Source organism: Chanodichthys erythropterus, chromosome 5 (genome assembly GCF_024489055.1).
Source record: "Chanodichthys erythropterus isolate Z2021 chromosome 5, ASM2448905v1, whole genome shotgun sequence".
NCBI lineage: Eukaryota > Metazoa > Chordata > Actinopteri > Cypriniformes > Xenocyprididae > Chanodichthys > Chanodichthys erythropterus.
In genome coordinates this window covers 35411702-35434686 of record NC_090225.1, presented here as the reverse complement: position 1 = coordinate 35434686, position 22985 = coordinate 35411702, and the positions used below count along the sequence as shown (strand labels likewise).

Sequence of the window (22985 nt, the reverse complement as noted above, 5' to 3'; positions counted from 1 at the left end):
TGAGCACAAGGAAGTCATAGAAATTCCAAACTAAAGTTCCAAATTATAATATTATTTTTATAAAATTTCATAATATTTGCTATAACTGTTGGTTGAACAAGTGAATTCAATAAAAACATTCCAGCAGACATTAATGCAAAAGTCAACTATACTTATATCTATAAAGGTAGATCTGAGTCTCAAGTTGTCACGTGTTTTATGTTTTCATTTAACAGAATGTATTGATACCAATTTCTATTGTTGGTTATCACCTGAGACGAATAGCCCTACTATTTACAAAAACTTGACTTGATTAGCTAGATCAGCTGTGTTTAATTAGGGTTGAAGCTAAACTGCTGTGGAGCTGGAATTTGCACCCCTGCTAGGCTGTTAAATCTATTGTGACAACTTACCCCAAATAATGTGATTACATTCTGAAATTCGGAAAATATCGCTGGAAATGATCAATTGCCAAAATTCTAGTATGTGTCTAAAGAGACAGTGCCTTCCTGAGAAATATTCACTGGAATAAACTGTAGGACAACTAGCCCCGGTCACCTCTATTCATAATTAATGAAATCGCTTAAATAGCTTAGCTTCCCTCCACTTTGGAGAGCTAGTAGAAATGCATAATGTTTGATTGAGTTTATAAAAGGACATAAGGCGCCCTCTGGTGTCAGACTATGAAAGACACACAGGAACAATGAAGTGATGTGATGGCAAATGATGCTTAGAGTGACAAGTAGGACAAACAGAGGAGTTAAACTTCACAGCCCAGTAGAAGAGAAATTGTATCTGTAAATGAACGAAACAGCAGAGTATATCTAAGCCCCGTTGGCCATATAATCTGGTCTGGATGAATTTTCTGGGCCTGTAGACTCAGAGTACATTAAAAAATGCTGAGGATAGAACTTAAAGAGACACAAAGGCAGTGTTAGCAGGCGAATATGAGTGAAACAAACCCTCATCTTTGGTATCTGAAATTGAAACCGTTTGTCAAAAGATCTCAAAGGCCCACAACAGCACCCAGATGTCTACCATTCTTTGAATAGTTATTGTAGTCAAAAATAACACACAAAGAACAATTCATCTAAACAACATCTGAAAATAACAAATGATGAATGCAAGATTCCTTTCTTTCTGCTGCTCGTTTTTGTCCCTTCATCTCTTTCTCACTGTCACTGCCCTTGAAAGGACCTCTCCCAGAAAAACAGGCTTTAAATTTCACCTTAATAAACTCTTCCTGCAGGGTTCTTCCTTTGTGGATCGATGGAAAGAGGATCTGTTGTAACATGACTAGTGTGGCTGCTCTTTTCTGCCACAGACTCACATCTGCCACCATTTTGTCGCTTTGGGACCCTTAAAAGTGCACTAGCTCTTCTTCTTTTTTTTTAGATGACACTAAGATCTCGCTTTTAATGATAATTCCAGCACAAATCTTGAGGAGACAAAGTCTTGACTACTCCTTAAGTTTACTGTAAAGCAAATGTACTGAACTAAACATATAGGGCTGGGTAGGTTACATTTAAAATGTATTTCACTACAGATTACAAAATGCATGCTTTAAAATGTAAAACGTATTTCGTTAGATTACCCAAGTTTTGAAATTTAATCTAAATACTTTAGAAAACTTTGGAATACTAATAAGTTTTTAACACAAAAAAAGGTAATTGTGAATTTTTATCTCACAATTCTGACTTTTTTTCTCCGAATTGCATGATATAAAATTGCAATTGCGAGTTATATAGTCAGAATTCTGAGATATAAACTCAAATTTGAGGTAAAAAAGTCTGAATTGCAAAGAAAGAAGTCAGAATTGTAAGATATAAATGCAATTTTCCAGTAAAAAGTCAGAATTGCAAGAAAAGAATCAGAATTGTGAGATAAAAAGTCACAATTACCTTACAATTACATGGACTCACAAACAACTATTGCAAAACATGAAAACAGTCGTGGATCATCCAGGTAATGACAGGACAGTTAAGATTCAAGGGTATGCAATTTTTATAAATTTAGTCATTTTGCCTTGTGGAGTAAACATCTGTTATGTAAAATAGCTTATTCAGGACAGTACTAAAATAATAACATGCAATTTTTCATGATCCCTCTTATTTTATTAAATTAAAATGTTGCATATTCTGCAAGGCTATGAAACTTAGGATGCTTTTGCAGACTGTCAGAGTGGGAGAATCACCAATTGCTGTTTACATTAATTGCCCGTCACAGTTTACATTAATGTTTAAATGAAATAAATGACATTAAAATTCAAAGTAATCACTTTGGTAATCTAAAATACTTTTTGGATGTAACTGTAACTTGATTATCACCCATTTATAATGTAACTTTAATGTAATACAGTTACTCAAATTTTGTATTTTAAATTTTTAATTAAGTTACATGTATTTCGTTACTCCCCAACCCTATATGTGTTTGAGTGTGTGTGTGTGTGTGTGTGTGTGTGTGTGTGTGTGTGTGTGTGTGTGTGTGTGTGTGTGTGTGTGTGTGTGTGTGTGTGTGTGTGTGTGTGTGTGTGTGTGTGTGTGTGTGTGTGTGTATGTTGATATAAAGTTGATATAAAGATATTAATGACCATTTCAGAACATACTACCTTAAAATATTACCTTTCATGCAGAGTTTAATATAGCGGTTTGTGAATGTAAAAGGTTGGCAAAGTTTTAAAGATAGAAGTGCATGACAGAATTATTGTCTCCTAAAAGAAAGAATCGATTCTGAACTGCCAAACTGAGTCGTCAGTAATTTCAGTCCTACTTCCTGTTACATACAATGTAACAAATTTGCATAATTCCAGCCTATGGTCTTCATTGGCTGCCCGCAAAAAAAGGTTTACTTTGACCTGCCCTCAAACACTTTAGCTGTAGCTGAGACTGTAAGAGTTTGGCTCGTGTTGTTCATGACGAGAAGATAATGTTTTCAGTGCTGCAAATCCACTTTGCATGCACGTCAAAAGAACGAGGACTCGCAATGGAATCGATATGGAAAAATCCACAGCACCTTTCTTATTCATATCACTGTGTATCAAGTGCTGAGGAAACTCCCAGAGCTGAAATTCAGATATGGTAATAGGCGTGTCGTTTCCGACACACACTGTAAGAAAAAGACCAATCACAACAGACTGGGGAAAAGGTGGGGTTTAGAGAGACTGAATCTTCAAACAAACCGTTTACAGACTCTTTGAGAAATTAGGTGATGTGTTATGAGAAAATTAAAGTGTTTTTTGACCTTGGATGCATGTAAACTAATGAAAGTACATGTTAAGCATAATTTAAATTCAGAGAAGTGCAATTAACTGTAACTGTTAATTATAAATTGTTATGCTGTTTTTCATATATTGATAACAGAGTAATTTGGATTGTGATCATAAGGAACTGTAATAGAGCACTTCTCCATCACTAACAAAGTGATAAAAGTAGTATTTTAATTTTTATCATTAGTGAAAACTGAGGGTCAGATGAAGCATCGTAAGGCAAAGTTTGTTTATCAGCATATGGTCTCAATGCTCATTAAGCAAACAGCTTTTATCCCTCTGCTTCTTCCATAATGAAATCATTAAGGTAGGAGTGATTAAACCAGCGCATCTGTCTCCATACTAACTTCACATGGTCACAAACACATAAATGCACATACTGTTCTCTAAGGGTGAGCATACCAAAAATGCAGTTATAAAACTATTAGGTTTGTTATTAGTTATTATATAAGTTACTGGTGATGTGATGGCCCTTAAATGAAAGGGGAAAACAACAACAGAAGAGCTTCTGCCCTCTTGTGGGCATTGCTGTGTGCAAATCAAATGCCAGGTGATGCTGATGTTTTCCGAAGGGTCTTTTGAGCTTCAGCCCAAAGTACAGGTGCTGGTCATATAATTAGAATATCATCAAAAAGTTGATTTATTTCACCAATTCCATTCAAAAAGTGAAACTTGTATATTATATTCATTCATTACACACAGACTGATATATTTCAAATGTTTATTTCTTTTAATTTTGATGATTATAACTGACAACTAAGGAAAATCCTAAATTCAGTATCTCAGAAAATTAGAATATTGTGAAAAAGTTTAATATTGATATTAATAATGAAGACACCTGGTGCCACACTCTAATCAGCTAATTAGCTCAAAACACCTGCAAAAGCCTTTAAATGGTCTCTCAGTCTAGTTCTGTAGGATACACAATTATGGGGAAGACTGCTGACTTGACAGTTGTCCAAAAGACGACCATTGACACCTTGCACAAGGAGGGCAAGACACAAAAGGTCATTGCAAAAGAGGCTGGCTGTTCAAAGAGCTCTGTGTCCAAGCACATTAATAGAGAGGCGAAGGGAAGGAAAAGATGTGGTAGAAAAAAGTGTACAAGCAATAGGGATAACCGCACCCTGGAGAGGATTGTGAAACAAAACCCATTCAAAAATGTGGGGGAGATTCACAAAGAGTGGACTGCAGCTGGAGTCAGTGCTTCAAGAACCACTACGCACAGACATATACAAGACATAGGTTTCAGCTGTCACACTCCTTGTGTCAAGCCACTCTTGAACAACAGACAGCGTCAGAAGCGTCTAAAGACAAAAAGGACTGGACTGCTGCTGAGTGGTCCAAAGTTATGTTCTCTGATTAAAGTAAATTTTGCATTTCCTTTGGAAATCAGGATCCCAGAGTCTGGAGGAAGAGAGGAGAGGCACACAATCCACGTTGCTTGAGGTCCATTGTAAAGTTAGTGCAAAGTCAGTGATGGTTTGGGGTGCCATGTCATCTGCTGGTGTTGGTCCACTGTGTTTTCTGAGGTCCAAGGTCAACGCAGCTGTATACCAGGAAGTTTTAGAGCGCTTCATGCTCCCTGCTGCTGACCAACTTTAAATGCAGATTTCATTTTCCAACAGGATTTGGCACCTGCACAGTGCACACAGTGCCAAAGCTACCAGTATCTGGTTTAAGGACCATGGTATCCCTGTTCTTAATTGGCCAGCAAACTTGCCTGACCATAACCGTATTGTGAAGAGGAAGATGCGATATGCCAGACCCAACAATGCAGAAGAGCTGAAGGCCACTATCAGAGCAACCTGGGCTCTCATAACACCTGAGCAGTGCCACAGACTGATCGACTCCATGCCACGCCGCATTGCTGCAGTAATTCAGGCAAAAGGAGCCTCAACTAAGTATTGAGTGCTGTACATGCTCATACTTTTCATGTTCATACTTTTCAATTGGCCAAGATTTCTAAAAATCCTTTTTTTGTGTTGGTCTTAAGTAATATTCTAATTTTCTGAGATACTGAATTTGGGATTTGCCTTAGTTGTCAGTTATAATCATCAAAATTAAAAGAAATAAACATTTGAAATATATTCTGTGTGTAATGAATGGATATAATATGCAAGTTTCACTTTTTGAATGGAATTAGTGAAATAAATCAACTTTTTGATGATATTCTAATTATAAGACCAGCACCTGTATTTGTAAATTGGAAAGCATAAGGATTTCCAAATCTGGGGTGGGATTTGACTCATGCAAATTCACTGGATAATTTATGCAAATACAGATGCACTCAAGAGTTAGCAAAAAAAAAAAAAAAAAAATATATATATATAATCAAATTTAGTTTTAAAGGATTAGTTCACTTAAAAATGAAGATTACCACAAGATTAAACTCACCCTCAAGCCATCCTATGAATTCTTATTTCTTTCTGATGAACAAAATCAGAGTTATATTAATAAATATCCTGATGCGTCCAAACTTTATAATGGCAGTGAATGGGACCAACAAGTTTGAAGCTCAAGAAAGTGCATCCATCCATCATAAACATACTTAATAAAGGCCTTCTGAAGTGAAGGGATGCGTTTGTGTATGAAAAATGTTCATATTTTAACAAGTTATAAAGTAAAATATCTAGCTTCCGCCAGACCGCCTTCGGTATTCAACTTACGAAGAAAGTGTAACGCCTCTCGCAGTTCAAAATGCTTACATCCTAACACCTTCTGTATTCAACTTATGAAAAAAGCAAAACTGACGTCAGTTACGCTTTTTTTTTTCGTAAGTTCAATATGGAAGGTGGTCTGGCGGAAGCTAGTTATTTTACTTTATAACTTAAGTATGGATATTTTTCTTACACAAATCGCTTCGCTTTAGAAGGCATTAACCCACCAGAGCCGTGTGGAATACGTTTATGATGAATGGATGCACTTTCTTCAGCTCATACTCGTTGGTCCCGTTCACTGCCATTATAAAGCTAGACACGTAAGGATATTTATTAATATAACTCAGATTGTGTTCATCGGAAAGAAGGAAGTCATATACACCTATGATGGCTTGAGGGTGAGTAAATCTTGGGGTGAACTAATCCTTTAATTTAAAATATTTTAATTTATAAAAATAAAATAATGAAAAACCAAAAGCACAAGTCCTAAACTTCTGAATAATATTTTGCCATCCTTAGAAAGTAAGTTGAGACAAATCTTAAAAAAAGATGCTCAAAGAATCAGATGGATAGGGCTGATGGGAGGGGAAGCATATGGTCAAACAAAGCACTTTCTAATGGCGTATTAAATATCCTCAGACAGGCTCTTGGGCGCTACACGTTCAAACCCTAAAAGCCGATAATGCACGAAGCTTCCTGTGCTCAGAGCCCTCTGGGATCTGATGATGATGATGGTTTAGATCAATGATACACTCTATCTCCCCCACCTCCTCCGCTCTCTGAAGCTTCACAAAGATGCTCTGTCATCATGAGTTTTTTTCATTCATGTCCTGAATCCTCAAACTCAAATACTCTTAATGATGCACCGATGGAATCAAATCAAATAATGCCAACAAAGTGTTAACTATTAAAAGTCATTACCCAAGACATGCAAAACCACCACCAAGCATTAGTTGCATATGATAAACACGTGTGAAATAATCTCACCTGTCAGATTTGGCAACTCTCCTAAAGCTTTGGTTTGATAAATCCTGGTGCGTTTGCGGTTCGGCTGATATTCCCTGCGCGCGGTGCGTCCGCGGTCCGATCTGCGCGCTCGGTAAAACGGACTGACATTTGTGCAGCTTTCTCTTCAGCTCGTGGATTTCGTCTTCACGCTCCACCAAGCGCCTTTCCAGATCTCGTATCCTCTCCTCCTTCAGCATTAAAATCTTTGCAAAGTCTTCCTCCAGGTCACTCATTCTGAGGTAGTAAAAAAAAACTTTAATCCCCTTGAAATCAACCAGGCGCGCTCTCAAACTGTATCACGCGCCCAGACAAGCTCTGGTTGTGAAGCTCCAGTGTAAAACAGCTGATCTATCCACGTGTTTACAGTTGGAAACGGGAGTCGGCGTCGGTCCCGTTGACGGTTACTTGTGTCACAAACATCCCCGTCCAAAAACACAAACCATACCGGGTACAGACTGTCTCCTCATCCACGGGGTCTTCACCATAGGCGGAGTTTCACTTTGGAATAAAGTGGGGGGATGAGAAGCCGCATCTGAAACTGTATATTCTACATAAACTGCGATTATACTGACATTTTAAAGCACAGAGGCTGAATAAATGCACTTACACTGGAGTCCCAATAGAGGGAAACAATATTGTGAACTGTACCCGTAGACGCGCACTGATCGATATGCCAGCTTGCCGTGTCCGATTTGTGAATGAATCATTCTTCGGAAGAGTCGGATCTTATCAATCGGTTAAACATGTTTTGGAACTCTTGAATGAATCGGTTGAACAATCTCTCTCGTTAGAGTTGAATCGGTCCGTGCAGTTATCGACTCACTGAACCGAGAAACGAAAGGTCTGTTTCGAACAAGCTCGATTCGGAATGGACCCAGAACCGATGAGTGAACTGATTTGGATTGTACCAAGGATTTGACTGAGGGCGGGGCGAGAAGTTAGCCACGCCCACTTTAAAAGCCAAATAATAGAAATGTTACAGAATAAGTTAGTCTTATCAACACACATACGAAATAAAGGGGGTTTTGAAATGAATAGCATGGCAAAACATTTTCAGCCAGGGGATGAATTATAGGCTATTGTTAAAATGTAAGCCTATGTAAATGGGAATTATATTTAGGTAGGCTATATTTTATATTTATGAAGTGAATCATGGCTGCAACAAACTGAACCAGGACACAATAAATAACAGTAAAAATACATCTTAATTTAAAAAATGTATTTTAACTATCCGCAGTGTTTTAAGACTGATATCACATTGGTTGAGATAAACTACATAATTATACCCAGACTATATAATATAGGCCTAATATTAAAAAATAAATAAACATGTGTTTGTGTTTTAATGTGTTTTATCCACACGCTCAAACAATGATAAAACAATTTTGGCTCCGGAACCCCCAAAAATCAATGCGGTTCTTCATCCCCATCCTGATGAATGGGTGACGTAATTTCAGCCAATTTTGGATTTATTTTTTTAGCCAGCAATATATTAATATAGTAAAAGGCATGTTTTTGCTCACCCCCAAATAGGGGCAAATTTGTGGGGCATTTTAAGCTGAAACTTGACCAGACCAGAGACTTATATTACATCATGTGAAAGAGGGCATAATAGGTGCCCTTTAACCCAACCTGCTGGGTTTGTCCATATTTTACCCAGCTTGGGTTTTTTTAACCCAGCAATTTTTAGAGTGTTATACTATATATTTGGTATTATGGCAATAGCTGCATTATTTCTTTCTGACCACTCTGAGGGACATACAGTAGACTATTGTGCATTCATGACCATCCAGTCATGATATGAAAGCAACATCCCTCTTCACATTCATGAAAGAGGGGCTGTAATTCAGATGCAGGGATAGAGAGAGAACAAGAGAAAAGAGAGACTAAAAATCTATTGTTTTTCTTTGAAAGGCACCCAATGCACAGAAAACGTAGTTTAATAATATTTATTTTAATCATAACCAAACAGCACAGAACACCCCTATTATAAAACAAACAGTTCAGACTCTACATTTTGTACAAAGCTGTGTGTTGCTTTACCTTTGTTAATAGTGTTTTACTATTTATCCATGGAAAAACCCATGTAAATCATAGCCTAAATTGGCTTATTGTTTTTATAGCCTGTTATTTTATCATTATCAAGTGAGCAGGATTCAAAATCCGTTGTCTTTGGTGTGATCACAGAGATGTGATAGGAGCTAATTCTCTGGCTGTCCTGCTGTGCGAATGATGACACAGTGATTAGCACAGGACTGCTGTGCACCTGAGGGACTGATTGGATTACAGGCTTGGGTGGGGCTGGTGGGTGGTGCTGGCGCAGACATTACTCATCCCATTCCTGTTATACAGTCTCTCTCTCTCCTACTCTCTAAGTGAAACCCAATCGGATGTCTCTGAGCTCCAGGACCAGAGGACGTTCTGTCAGTCATTGATCAGTTCTGCAGCTATGCTCTGAAATCTGGGATACAGGAAATCAGTAAGGAGATATGGTCAATACGGCAGACTTGATCAAGGGTTCAGAGATCATTTATTATTGGTGGTGTTTGCTAAGTCATGCAACATTATTATTATTGTTCATACTGTACATATGTGCTACAGACATGAATGATACCTAGATTCATGCAGCTTAGTCAAGTCTGGATGGATGGATAGGGTGAACGTGATTTCACCAAGTACAACGTGTTCCTGGATCAGCATCTTTGTTGATCCTGGAACAACATTACAATCAACCAATCTGATTTGAGGGTCAAGTTTAAAGTTCATGTCAAGTTTAGACTTACAACCAGGGTCAGGTGCTTCTACATCAGTGTTATTCACCTATCATTTCCCTCTGATTTTAGGGATAACTTATGAGTAGGGTTAGGTTTAGGGGTAGGGATAGGGTAGGACAACATTTTTGGACAGGAATGTTGTTCCAGGATCAACTTACTTGGCAAAATCACAGTGGATGGATGGATGGATGGATGGATGGATGGATGGATGGATGGATGGATGGATGGATGGATGAACGGATGGATGGATGGATGGATGGATGGATGGATGGATGAACGGATGGATGGATGAACGGATGGATGGATGGATGGATGGATGGATGGATGGATGGATGGATGGATGGATGGATGGATGGATGAATGGATGGATGGATGAACGGATGGACGGACAGACAGACAGATATTGACAGGCAGACAGATAGATAGATAGATAGATAGATAGATAGATAGATAGATAGATAGATAGATAGATAGATAGATAGATAGATAGATAGATAGATAGATAGATAGACTAAAAGAGGATTGACTTCAGTTATCTGTCCATACAGACCAATGCATTCCTGTCTGCTTCCAATTTGTCCTAGCTGTTAGTAAATTTTCACTTCCTGACACTAACTGTGTGAATGTAGCTATGAAACCTTGGTCAACAGCCTAGCAACTACCCTAGAAACCCCTTGGAAACCATTCAGAACACCATGGCAATGGATTAGCAAACACTCCAGCATCAAGAAGGCACTAAAGCAATACTCACATTTTCTTCAGAGAATGTAATAACAGTTTGATTTTGACTGTCATATCAAAGTTTTTCTTTGTTGATATAAATATGTAAACATTTCTGTTTCTAAACTGAGCTTAGAGGCGGGGATGCCCTTCTCAGCAGTTTCCAGATGCATTATTACAAAACAAGGCTTGAGAAATGTCACAACGTAGAAGTCGGCTCAGAGCCCACGAGAGAGAGAGAGAGAGTCGAGCTCACGCTAATTACTGTCTCTCTGTCTGCTTATATTTTATCGACTGTCACTTCACACGGCCTGTGCTCACATTCTTTAAATGACGAGATTCAGGTTGATACAAACTGAACTGACTCCTGCTTTCATCTCTCTTTCTCTCTCTGTGTTGGCTTATTCTCTCTGTTTCTCACGCTGTTGTCTCCCCTCGGGTTAGGCATGTTATATTTTTAGAGGAGTGTTTTAACGCACCGTTCTCAAAGGTATTTTCACTTTCTCGGGTGTCTTGTAGAAACATCTTATTAGACACCATCCAATGGATTAAATAAAAGGCTCATCTCTTCCCTCTCCAAGAACTCAGTAATGTTTTCATGCTCTTCCATTTAAAAGGGCTGTTTAGATCACTTTTATTAGGTCTGTCAAGCTATTCCCGCACTTTTATTTTTTGGCCTTTTAGGGAACAGTTTGTACACCGTATTTATTGTGAACAACCAGATCTTTGAATCGCTCACTCACTATCTGATTCATTTACTCTCAGACAGTGTTATCATGGCCATCAACATGTAGGCCAAAAGATCTTCTGCTATGTCAGACTGTCAGCTTTCCTCTCCCAGACTGCCCGCATCTGGGTCTCAGCTTTGGAGTTCTCTCCCTGTGTCAAATATGGCCATTTATTCCTGAACTGTTCCTCAAGAGTTCAGCAAAAAGCTTCTCTGATGGTAGCCAGTCTATGCTGGTGCTCCTTTCTCATCTCAGGCCTGGTTAAATCCCAATGTCTTCTCGCTAGACTCCTCAGATCCTTCAAAACTCCAGTTTAGTTATAGATAGATAGATAGATAGATAGATAGATAGATAGATAGATAGATAGATAGATAGATAGATAGATAGATAGATAGATAGATAGATAGATAGATAGATAGATAGATAGATAGTGTACCATGTGGCTGTGGTAACATTGCCATTTGTATGAAGTATGTGGTGCAGAGTGATGGTGTGTGTACTTATGTGTGTGAGTGGAGCATAACAGACCTTAAATGGTGCTGCTGTGTACTATAACGCAGCGGTGGGACCTCTTCCTGGCAGGAATGTAAAGACAGCAAACAGATCCCCCTACCTCAGCGACAGAGCAGCATAGCAAGACCACAGTCACAACCCTTCCTCAGATAACCTGATCTAATTGTAGCTGCAGTGGAAAAACAGAAAATCTGTCTACATCGCTGCCCCTTCCTGTGCGTGGGTGCTCCGGTGTTTAGGATGAATGTGTGTGTGTGTGTGTGTGTGTGTGTGTGTGTGTGTCTGTATGTATGTATGTATGTGTGTGTCTATCACTCAAGTGGGAAAGGAATCGTTGGAGAAAGGTCAGCAGGCAGATGTCTAGTTAACAGACAGAGACAGGGAAGCTGTCAGAGAACATAAGCTGCTGTGTATTTTTCAGGGGCGGAAAAACATGTGGAAGTTAAGAAAGTCTTCATAATTAGTTGAGGACTCCCTGCACAGGCACCAGAATAAGGTCTGGTTTTATCACAAATTCTTCTCCTTTTTGTAGATTAAAGGAAACACTCTCTAGATAATTACTTATGCTACTGTACCCATGCATTGACCTCATTTTCAAATGTTTAGAGCATTTGGCTTGGTTGAACTCAAATGTCTGTGATAATATGCCAATAGGCTAAAATGCTAATAAAATGCTTTATTATTATAATATGCCTCACTCTCGATTATTCCTATCCCAGCCAGGGATGGGGGGAGAGCTCTATGTTCAGGCCACATTCTGAGCTCGGAGCCCTCTCCTTGGACAGCACACCAAATACACATATTTTCATATGTGATAGTATACTATATGTTATAGTTTGTTAAAACAAACAAAAATTGGGTTTACTTTAATGCACTTGCAATGGAAGTCGCAACAGAGCAAAAACGTGTAGCCTGTTTTTTTGTTAATGTGCTATGTTAATTCTTCTGTAAAAATTTGTTATTTGAACTGTAAAGCTATCCTTTTAGCACTTAAAAAGCAGATAAACGTATCCACTGGTTATGCATTACCAGCATAAGTCCTGTAAGTGGATTTTGGTTCATGTAAACAGTTAAGGATAGTTACATCATGTCTCTTTCAAGTGTTCAACATTCACTCCAGGGAAATTGCCCCACAGACTTACACAGTAAACATGATTTTTGGTTGTTTTTGCAAACTCAGGGAAGTGTCTAAACAGTGTCTAAACAGTCATCGAAGAAGAATTGAGTGAATTTTTCACGTTTTTCACATTTTTTTTTAAAGTCCAAATGGTACAAAAGCTGTAATGGTGTCCTTTAAAGGTGCAGTGTGTAAAATTTAGCAGCATCTAGTGGTGAGGTTGTGAACTGCAACCAACGGCAGCTCACCACTCCCTTCCAAAGCAAAATAGAGAAGCTACGGTGGTCGTCTGGCCGGCACAAGACAAAGATGCCGTCGTATGAGACAGCAGAGAGTAGCCAGTCAAGCAATGAGGTTTTTTCTTACTTCTAACAAAGAACGGTCTCTGCTTCTAATAAACCAGACAACTACTACTACTACTTCTTCATCATGCATATTCAACGTAGTGACAATGCAAGCTGCCTCTAAAAAGATACGAACGATTTAGATTAGAAGAAGAACAACATAGTGATGAAACGCGCTCTGTAGAGTTTTTGTCCGTTTAGGGCTGCTGTAGATTATGTATGGTCTTTCATTGTGAGGTAGCACAAACATTGCTGATTCTCCTTATTTTTTGTGGTATTATTATCTGCAGTAAATCAATGTAAAGCCTGAGGTTAGCAGTGTTTTTTTTTTTTTTCCTCCATATATTCCTAGAGTAGGCAAGTTCAAGTTTAGGAATCAGATGTTATTTTCTTAAGCGTTTATGTTCTGAACAGTGTCCCTCCACAGTGTGAGTTCTCAACTGATAGGGCTCTTGGGTATATTTCAGCTGGACTCGACTTGTACCAGCATGTTTTTTTGGAAATGCTTGCATCAGTATTTATTTTTTGTGTGTGTATATATATATATATATATATATATATATATATATATATAAAGTTTTATATATAGATAGATAAGTTTAATCATTATAATTATCTTTATTTAAAATCATTACAAGTCAATGGTATGTATTCATTTAAATAGCTAAGTAAATATGTGTCTATGCAGACCTCAGGCAGGTATGTCAGGCATGACACTGTGGTGTTATGAAGAGCAAGTATGAGGGCAGTAGGTCAGCTGTGGTCAGCTGTCCCACCAAAAAAAAACTGATTCCTTCAAACAGAATTGTCCTCGTAAATGTCCAGCTTCCTAAAGATAGATGTAGACTGCTACAGGGGCTTCCATAAATCAATGCCCTGTTAAAACAAGGCTTAAACTTTGACTCACAAACAAGGTCATCTCTGAAAATCAAGCTCACATGACATAGAAACAAGACAACAAACCTATTTCCAAACAGTTCCAAAATGCCCAGTATAGCTCTGTTATGACATGCAAAGGAAATGGTCTTTCAAATGGAATTGAGTCCTACTGCCCTGCTGTTCACTGCAATGCTGACCCTGAGTAAATGCACTCTGGTCCACGTCTCTGACAGAAGAGCTGTGCCTCAGGTGTTTTAGTGCTCAGGAGGGCCCTCTGACCTCTGACCACTGCTGAGTTTCATCTAGTACAGACTCAAGATCTACTGCCGCTTCCAGTAACACATTCCAAACGGTCAACACCTGTTGAACATGCTGAGAGAAACAGAGAGGGAAAAACACAGATGACTAGGAAGGAAGAGATTAAAGAAATGATGGAGAAAAGAAAACCATGACAGAAGTATAAAATGTTAAGGTACTGAAATTAGTGGATTAATTTGACCAGTTTGTTGATTTATTAATCGATGACAAAAATAAATACATAAATAAAATAAATGTATTTAGGTGTAATCAGGATATTCAACAAGAAAAAAAAAAAGTAGGATGGGACTTGATTTTATCCACTATTGCTTGGTGACAGTCACTGAAAAAGAAAGTTGTTTCAGAGCCAAGCAAGTTATATATTGATGAAATAAAAAAAACAAAAACAATTTTCTGTAGAATAACAGACACCGATAAATTGTATATTTCACAATTTTCAATGTCCTTTTAGCTGTTTTGCAGTTAATTTGAATGGTAAGATCTCTCAATTAATATGAGGTCCCAAACTGCATGCATGATCATTAAAAGAATTATAAAATAAAAGTTCTGGATGAAGTGTGGCATGACACACTGCAGGACACCATAATGAACTAAATGGAACAAACCACAGTCTATGGAACAAACACTCAATGGAGACCCTGCTGGCAGAACTTTGCAATAACATCCAATGCAATGTCCAATGCAGGGCAGAAGGACTACGCCCACTAAAAATCAAGTAAAGGGCCAAATCTTAAAGTGATGCAAACTAAAATGTACCTGACAATAAGAACAGTTCATTTTGTGGTTCCTCTGGTGTCTAATATGCAATGAGGTCCATGAAAACATGTCAATCTCAATGTTATCCTGTAGATAATGCAATGCGCAATGCAATTTGATTGATAGAGCAATAAACACAGATAAATTAATACACAAACATTTGCATACATTTTCCATTCAGCCTTATAGGAACACTGTGAAACCCTCATTAGTTGTACTAGACACGTATAGTAACTTGTAAAACATCATTTGTGCTACAGACATGAATGATGCCTCAAATTATGCAGCTTGTTGAGGTGTGCAATTACTTTTCTAACAATATTCGCCTAGCCATTAAAGGGTTATTTCACCCAAAAATTAAAATTCTGTCATCTTTCACTGACCCTCAAGTTGTTCCAAACCTGTATGAATTTCTTTCTTCAAAATATCTTCTTTCGAGCTCAGCAGAAGAAAGAAATTCATACCGGTTTGGAACAACTTGAGGGTGAGTAAATAATGACAGAATTTTCATTTTTGGGTGAACTATCTATTTTAATGAGTGTTAAAATCTCTATAACTTGCATTGAAGAAGGTACTCAAGTAATATCCTAGAGATTGGAATAGACTTGTTGTGGATGAACCCTATTGACTTCGACCAGTAAGCAATTACCCAGAACACCCTAGCAGTGTGACATGGACAAGCATGGGTTATATTTACTGCAAAATGTAATAAATGTACCCTTTTCCTGTTAATTACAAATATTGAAATATTGAATATGTGAAATATTGAATATTAATTGCTAGATAGAGCTGGACATTATACTTACCTGTATTGAAACAAATGTGCAGTTCATTTGCCTTCCGTTCTCTCTCAGCAGTGTCGTGTTGCGTAACAAGACACGGGCGCAATCAAGCGATTTGACTCTTAGTGTGATTCCCAACAGTAAGAGATTTTCAATCAGGGTTCGTTTAGAGAAGCATCAGCACAGCAACAGTAAGAGCTGCATTGGGGCACATGAAGAAGGAAAATTTATTACAAAGATATCTTGTGCAGGATCAGTTAATCTCGTACAAAGTTAATTTACGGAAGGCATTTCATGACATATCAAGAGAAGAGGCCTCATCAATGTGAAGGATCCTAGAGTGTTTCTTTCATCGTAGGGGAAGAATCAGCCCTCTTTAGTGAGCCATGCTCGCCGACGGCGAATAATTGCATTAATATGATGAATCTTAGCCTGCAACAAATTTCTGATAGTGTCAGATATTTTGGGTCACAGGCTGCTCCTGCAACAGTTAATAATAATTAATAATAATATACCATATTTGCTTACATGAACCACATTTTTTTAGCTAATAACCTAAAAAAGTTGCATAAGAGTATATATATCTTGTTATTTAGCATTCCTTTTACATTATGATCTAGCAAATAAAAATTACCTCAAGTTTGCTCTGAAGAATGAGTAGTCTGCGACCATAAGTCCTGTGAGTGGATTTTGCTCCATGTATACAATTCTTCGTTACGTCACATTTTTCTAGTATTCAACATTTATTCCAGTGCAATTTCCCCTTAGACTTAGGGTGCGTTCACACTTGTAGTTCGGTTCGTTTGGTTCATTTGGTCCGGACCAAAGAAGAAGAAAAAAAACGCATTCAGATTGGCAATTTTATCACCGAACCAAAAGATACCGAACCTTCAGGCATAGGGATACATTCACAACGTGATTGGTCGAATTTTATGACGTGTTGCCTATTTTGAGACGGAACTTACCGAACATCCAAAACAATGCTGTGTGCTGAGGTAAATGCGCTGGTTGTGTGTGTGTAGCGGTGCGTAGCCTGCATGTGATGGTATTTTGGCCAGCTAGAAACTTGGGAAGAGCTTATAAAATGTGTAAAGTAGTCAAAACAGCGGCGGGAATCCATCAGTCATACACACAAATGATCTGCTCCGTGGAGACGCGCGTCTGATGCCTGTCATGGGCAAATTCGCGTCTATGACGAGAAAAACCGACATGCGTGAGGAATCTGTCGATTTTAGGGTCTCGTCTTCCTGTTTTTGGTTCGTTTACATGTCTTTGGTCCGTGTTGCGTTCATATCATTCGAACCGCACCAGAGTTCGTTTGGAAGCGGACCGAGACCCATCTTTTCAGCGGTCTCGGTAAGCTTGTTTGGTGCGCACCAGGGTTCGGATGGCCGCGTTCACACATGCTCAAATGAACCACATTAACCGAGCAATCGCACCAGGGTTCGTTTTAATCGAACCAAACATTACAAGTGTGAACGCACCCTACTGCATTTTCCCAGGATCATTTCAATTTTGCATGTATTTTAGAATGTCAGAACAGTAAATGTCTTAACTAAGATGAATAATCGCAAATTCTGACAAAATACATTTGATGTAGCTGTCAGAGTTATGTTTAGTTTTATTGTGTTTTTGTTCATGTGTTTGGTTTCCTGTATATGTTCTTTTTCCTTGTCAGTTTCCTTGGTTACTCGTTAATGATTGGATTTACCTGTCGCCATTTTAGTTCCATTGTGTATAAATTCTCCTACACATTTCTGATGTTGGCATAATGACAATTTAGGCCCTGTTTACACTAGTGGCATTTTAAAATGAAAATTATCCTCGTGTATACTGGCGTTTCCACTGCGTTTTTAGAAACTATCTCCATTACATGTCCAAAAATGCATGCCACATGACCGTTCATGCACACTGGGCATGCACATACATGTGTAAACAGTTGCCTCATGTGTGTAGGTAGCTGCAGTGTTAAAAAAAAATGCAGTTTAATTGCACAATGGCTACTAAAATGGACCACAACATGAGCAAAGCATGCAGATACATGTTATTGTTTACACGGTCGTTGTGGCTAGTATGTTACAGAGCTGCTGAGAGAGACGGCTCTGGGCTGCATTTCTTAAAAGCATTGTAAGCCTAAGTTGATTGCGTAGCCACCAACTGTCTCTATGTTCAATTTAGGTTTACGATGTTTTTGGGGAAACGCAGCTCTGATCTGTTATTGTCGTGTTCCAGTAGTGTAATGAGGGCGGCCACACCATTATTTTCAAAAGTCTCCGTTTGGTCCTGAAACGCAACCGCGGTGCTTTCAAACTAAAATGGTGTCTGCAGCATTTTAGAAAGTCTCTGTTTTCGAGGATCGAAGAAGTCAGAGTAGTGTAAACGACAGGCATTTTAAGACGAAAATGCACTAGAGTAAATAGGGCCTTTGACTGAATTCTGGTGTTCTTCGTGTTAGCTTGCTACTGTACCCCCTCCTGTTCGAACTGCCCACTCTAACAAGAAGGCTAAACACTGCAGTCGCTAGAGCGCCTCTTGAGATCAGGGGAGTGAGGATTACACGCACAGCTTTTATCCGTTACACTACCAAGCGTAACAATAGTGTAGTTTGCCTTGGCTTTAACGCAAGATGCCACTGTGGTCACATCATACAATCTGAAAAGCAACAATCGGAAAGCACATAAAAACACACGGCTTGAGTTATTACTGAATGAAAAGGAAGACAGAAGCTAAAATCAGATGAGAAACACATAAAGGGAGACTTTCATATTTTGAGTTTAACGGTCCTCTTACTGTTCCCCGCTGTAGCAGACAGTGTGGCCGTTCACAATGAGAAACAAGAACACTAGATGAGCGAGTCAGACACAAGAGTAAACATTGCCCTAGGACAGAAGACCAAAATAAAAGCGTGATTTAATGTGCAAAGATATCTGCAGACAAAACAAAAAGCGCCAAGCTCCTCCTGAGAGTCTGGGTCTCATCTCGGTCTGCACATGCTTGTGTAAGAGCCTTCACATAAAGTAGTCCTCCTTGTGTTTAAAGATGGCCACAAATGGAATGTACTGCACACCCAGAACTCACATTTTAGGGAAATAGCTATCGGAAGGCGTTGCTTCAGATTTTTGTGCATGATTGAACTGCCCCACATTAGGCCACACGTATCCCAGCATTCCATGAAACAATGGGAGAGGAACAGGGTGACCAGAGAAGCCCTTGGCATACACTCATGAGCTATTCCTTGACCAAAACACTTCACTGTTTTCCCAGCTGCCCCAAAATAGAGCACAGTGTAAATCTCCCACCGCACCATCTCTCTCACACACTGCTTGCAGTATTCACTATATACTCACACACTCTCAAGCGAATACACTAGTTCATTCAGGACCACTTTTAGGAATAATACATTTATTGACAATTCTTGTATTTGGCGAAAGGCTTCAAGGGGCTCAGCTGCCAGACAGTTTAAGATATGAACACAGCATAAATGAGTACACCCCCTCTGAACAAATACAAAATATGTATTTTCTTTATGATCACTAATACAATTCATGGAAAGATGGCAAAACTAAAATGTATTAAACATATACATAATAAAAACTGAGAAATATATGTCATTAATAGCCATAAAATAAGTAAATTAGCCAATTAGCCAGGATTGCAGAAATGAGTACACCCTAGATTTAATTCAACATATGTATAATATTCTAGCACTTAGTATGCCCTCCATAATTTTGAATATACTGCTTTGACCCTTTTTGGCACAGAGTGTACAAGTTCATGACAAATTGTCACATCTGTCCTGTTTAACTCCTGGATGATGAGCTCCTTAAATGCCCTGATCTTTAATAGGGATTGTTGTTCAACTCGTCTCTACAGAATCCCCCACAGATGCTCAAGAGTGTTAAGATTGAGTGCAATACATGTCCATATAAGGTTTTTCACCTTGGGAGAATGCATATCCTCATTGTCATGTTGAAAAACCGCCCAACAATGCAGGGAATGAGGAAAGGGTAACATCTTCTTTTTCAAGTTTGTGTATTAAATTACACAGTGGTGTGGGAATTCATGACAGCATTGATAAAGCACAACTCCCTCACACCTTCAGCACTCATACATCCCTATATAAGAGCTTTACTACCACTGAACTTTACTGTGGGAACCAGGCACTTCTCACTGTACTCCTCCTCTAGCAACACCATAACATTTTGGATGCTGTTCGGTCCAAAATGATTGATTTGGTCTCATGAGACCAGAGTATTGATTCCCAGAATCTTTATTTTGTAAATATGGGCTTTGGAAATGGCTATCTGACTTTATTGTGCTTTGGCTACAGTAGGTAGTTCCAGTCAGAACAACAACCATGCATGTCATTTCTGCAGGCTGCGTCTTACTCTGTGAGATAAACAGTCACTCTTTTCATAGCTTTTGCTGGCTCTGAGACACTCGCTTGTTATTTCTCCTGCTCTTTGTATAAAAAATAAAATAAAAAGTAGAGGGGTGGAGGTGGGTGCAAATGTCTGTTAAACAGACTGAAGGGCATGCATTTGAATGGGCTTAAATACGGTTGTTGATTGGAGTATGTGGAGTAATTGAGTAATCAGTGGTCTGCCTGAACTACGCTTGAATTCCATTCGGTCACTCAAGCTCTATTTCTTTAAGTGTATAATTTGGTACCACTATCCTATAGTAACTAAATAGAAATGCAACAATAATGACTGTTATCCAACAGTTTCCAACACTTTCCACATACTTTTAAGCATCCAATTAAAGGCACAATATGTAAGATTTTTATATTAAAATATCCCAAGACCACTTGCACAGCGTTATATATTTCATTCAATTGTGTACTTATATTATCCTAAATGTTTCCAAGAATTTGTAAATTCAGAGAAATTCAAATAGTCAATTTTAAATAGTGCCCATCCCTCCCTTGTCACTTGTCGCCTGTCAATGACGTAATATCTGCGTTATCCCTGGTTTCCTTGTACTGCTTAGTAACCATGGCAACAGATGCGGACAGCTGTGTAACGTCTAGCGGCATGCTTTTGTTGTTTCATTCAAACAATATGAACCATGGCAAGCAAACTTTGAGACAAAAGGAGAAATAAAACGAGGATCAATATGGCGTGGTGTTTCCGAGATGACAAGAGCCTTGCGTCAAACTTCGAATTGACAGAGACACCACTCATGCACGTTATGAGACAGGTAAGCAGTTGAAGGCTAGATAAGACTAATCAATTTTATATAGCTCGACATGATGATCTAGCTTACTGTTAGTCTCATACAGCCAACAAAATAATACATAGAATAACATTACAAATTTCAACACACTCAAATGCAGTTTAGTATGATAGTGTAATGTGAGACCAAGTGAAACAATGCTGCCTTACCTCACAATTTTAATTTGTCAAATAAACTGACCTGTATGAGTTGCATTTTAGCATTTGCAGGTAGAATGAAATTGTCCTCATTCCTTTATATCTCCTGGGAGTCACGTGTGGCACTTATATCCGTCTCTCAGCCATGCCCTGCTTCATACCACAGTCATGTTAAAAAACATGCATTAACTTGCCATAAACATTATTTCCCCATAAACATTATTAGATTCATCAGCATGATGACAAGTTCCATGATTCCACGCTCAAACACTGCGTCATCAATCTATGCCTTTGTTACTGTTTTGAAGAATTTAGTGACCCCTAGTGGCGAAAAAATACATATTGTGCCTTTAATATATACAGAGAGAAAGAAATATCCGTTAGCATCCTCATTCATCTCAGTGGAGTTCAGCTGCCAGTCATGTGACTGATCAATCTATATTCGACTCAAATTTTACCATTTTAAAAAGCTGCATTTATTTAATCAGAAATACAGTAAATCAGTAATACTGTGAAATTTTATTACAATTCAAAATAGCTGTTTTCTATTTGAATATATTGTCACACGATCCTTCAGAAATCGTTCTTAAAATTTTTAAATATATAAAAATAGAAAAGTTATTTTTTAACAATATTTCACAATATTACTGTAATTTTTAAACTTCTTTCAATCAACACTCAGGACCAGTTTATTATTATATAAATATTCAAATTTGCATTAGAAGGTTTAGTTGAGCATCTCACCACTTTTATGAGAAAACTTCAGGAGTACCACAATCAAAACTGACTGCAAGTGGTAGATCCTTTTTCTCTTTAGCGTCCAAACTTTGGAACAATCTTCTTAGCGTTGTTCAGGAGGCAGACAAACTCTGTCATTTTAAACCTTAAAAACACATATCTTTAACCTAGCATACACATAACACACTATTACATTTATATAAATTCAAATCCGCTAAAGGATTGATAGGCTGCATAAAGTGAGTCAGCCGGAACCGGGAACACTTACTTGTACTTGTTACATCGTAAGAAGAATGGCATACACTAATATTAGTCTGTCTGAGTCATCCTTTTTCCGAGATTACCGTAGTCAGCTGGATCCGGTTCATATCCAGATCAGATGGTGAACCTGTCCCTGGACACAACCACAACGCAACCTTGAATGTCAGCAGAGACCATGTCAACTAGACAATCCCCTGTGAAGCCTCGTCGATATGACAGCCATCGGCCGAATCAGCAAAGACCATGAGAACCACACAGCCTGGTTCATCTCCAAACCGGCGTGATGAATTCGATCTTCAAGCAGAAGGAACTGGATGAAATATTTTGAATGATAGCAATCCACAAATTGTTTTCTGACTTGTAATGTAGCGTATAATCACACCATGTTTGTTTGTTGGCCAGAGGAGGCCTGGCCCCCTGACTGAGCTTGATTTCTCCCAAGTTTTTTTCTCCATTCTGTCACTAATGGAGTTTGGGTTTTGCCACTGTCGCCTCTGGCTAGCTTAGTTGGGGACGCTTAATATTCAACAATATTATTGATCTGACTGAACTGACACTATCAGATGAGAAGTGAACTGAGGTGGATGATGACATTACGTTTTTTCTGCAGAGCTGCTTTATAGATGAATTGAACTAATTTAATAATTGATGATCTTTAATGGAACTGAATCAACACTGAACTGACTTCAGCTGAACAATGACACTTCTTTTTAAAGCTGTTTTACAGAAGAATTGAACTCTGTTTGCATCATTGAATCGTTATTTTCC

General features: G+C 38.4%; 1 protein-coding gene and 1 long non-coding RNA gene across 3 annotated transcripts in view; both read right to left on the bottom strand.

The window, feature by feature from the left end:
• Positions 1 to 7774, bottom strand: part of prkg1a (protein kinase cGMP-dependent 1a) — a 98094-nt gene extending 90320 nt beyond the window's left edge. The window contains exon 1 of the mRNA XM_067386982.1: positions 6892 to 7774. Coding sequence (XP_067243083.1) covers positions 6892 to 7145 — 254 coding nt within the window. The 5' untranslated portion in view covers positions 7146 to 7774. The remainder of the gene's footprint in view (positions 1 to 6891) is intronic.
• A 1123-nt stretch (positions 7775 to 8897) lies between these two features.
• On the bottom strand, positions 8898 to 22170 carry LOC137020861 (uncharacterized). 2 transcript variants are annotated; one of them, XR_010895239.1, is made up of 3 exons: positions 21963 to 22170; positions 15868 to 16041; positions 8898 to 9623 (listed from the first exon to the last, which is right to left on the bottom strand). It is a non-coding gene; the product is annotated as an uncharacterized lncRNA (long non-coding RNA). The 2 variants fall into 2 exon arrangements; XR_010895238.1 differs by lacking the exon at positions 8898 to 9623 and adding an exon at positions 13783 to 14359.
• Between the last annotated feature and the right edge of the window lie 815 nt (positions 22171 to 22985).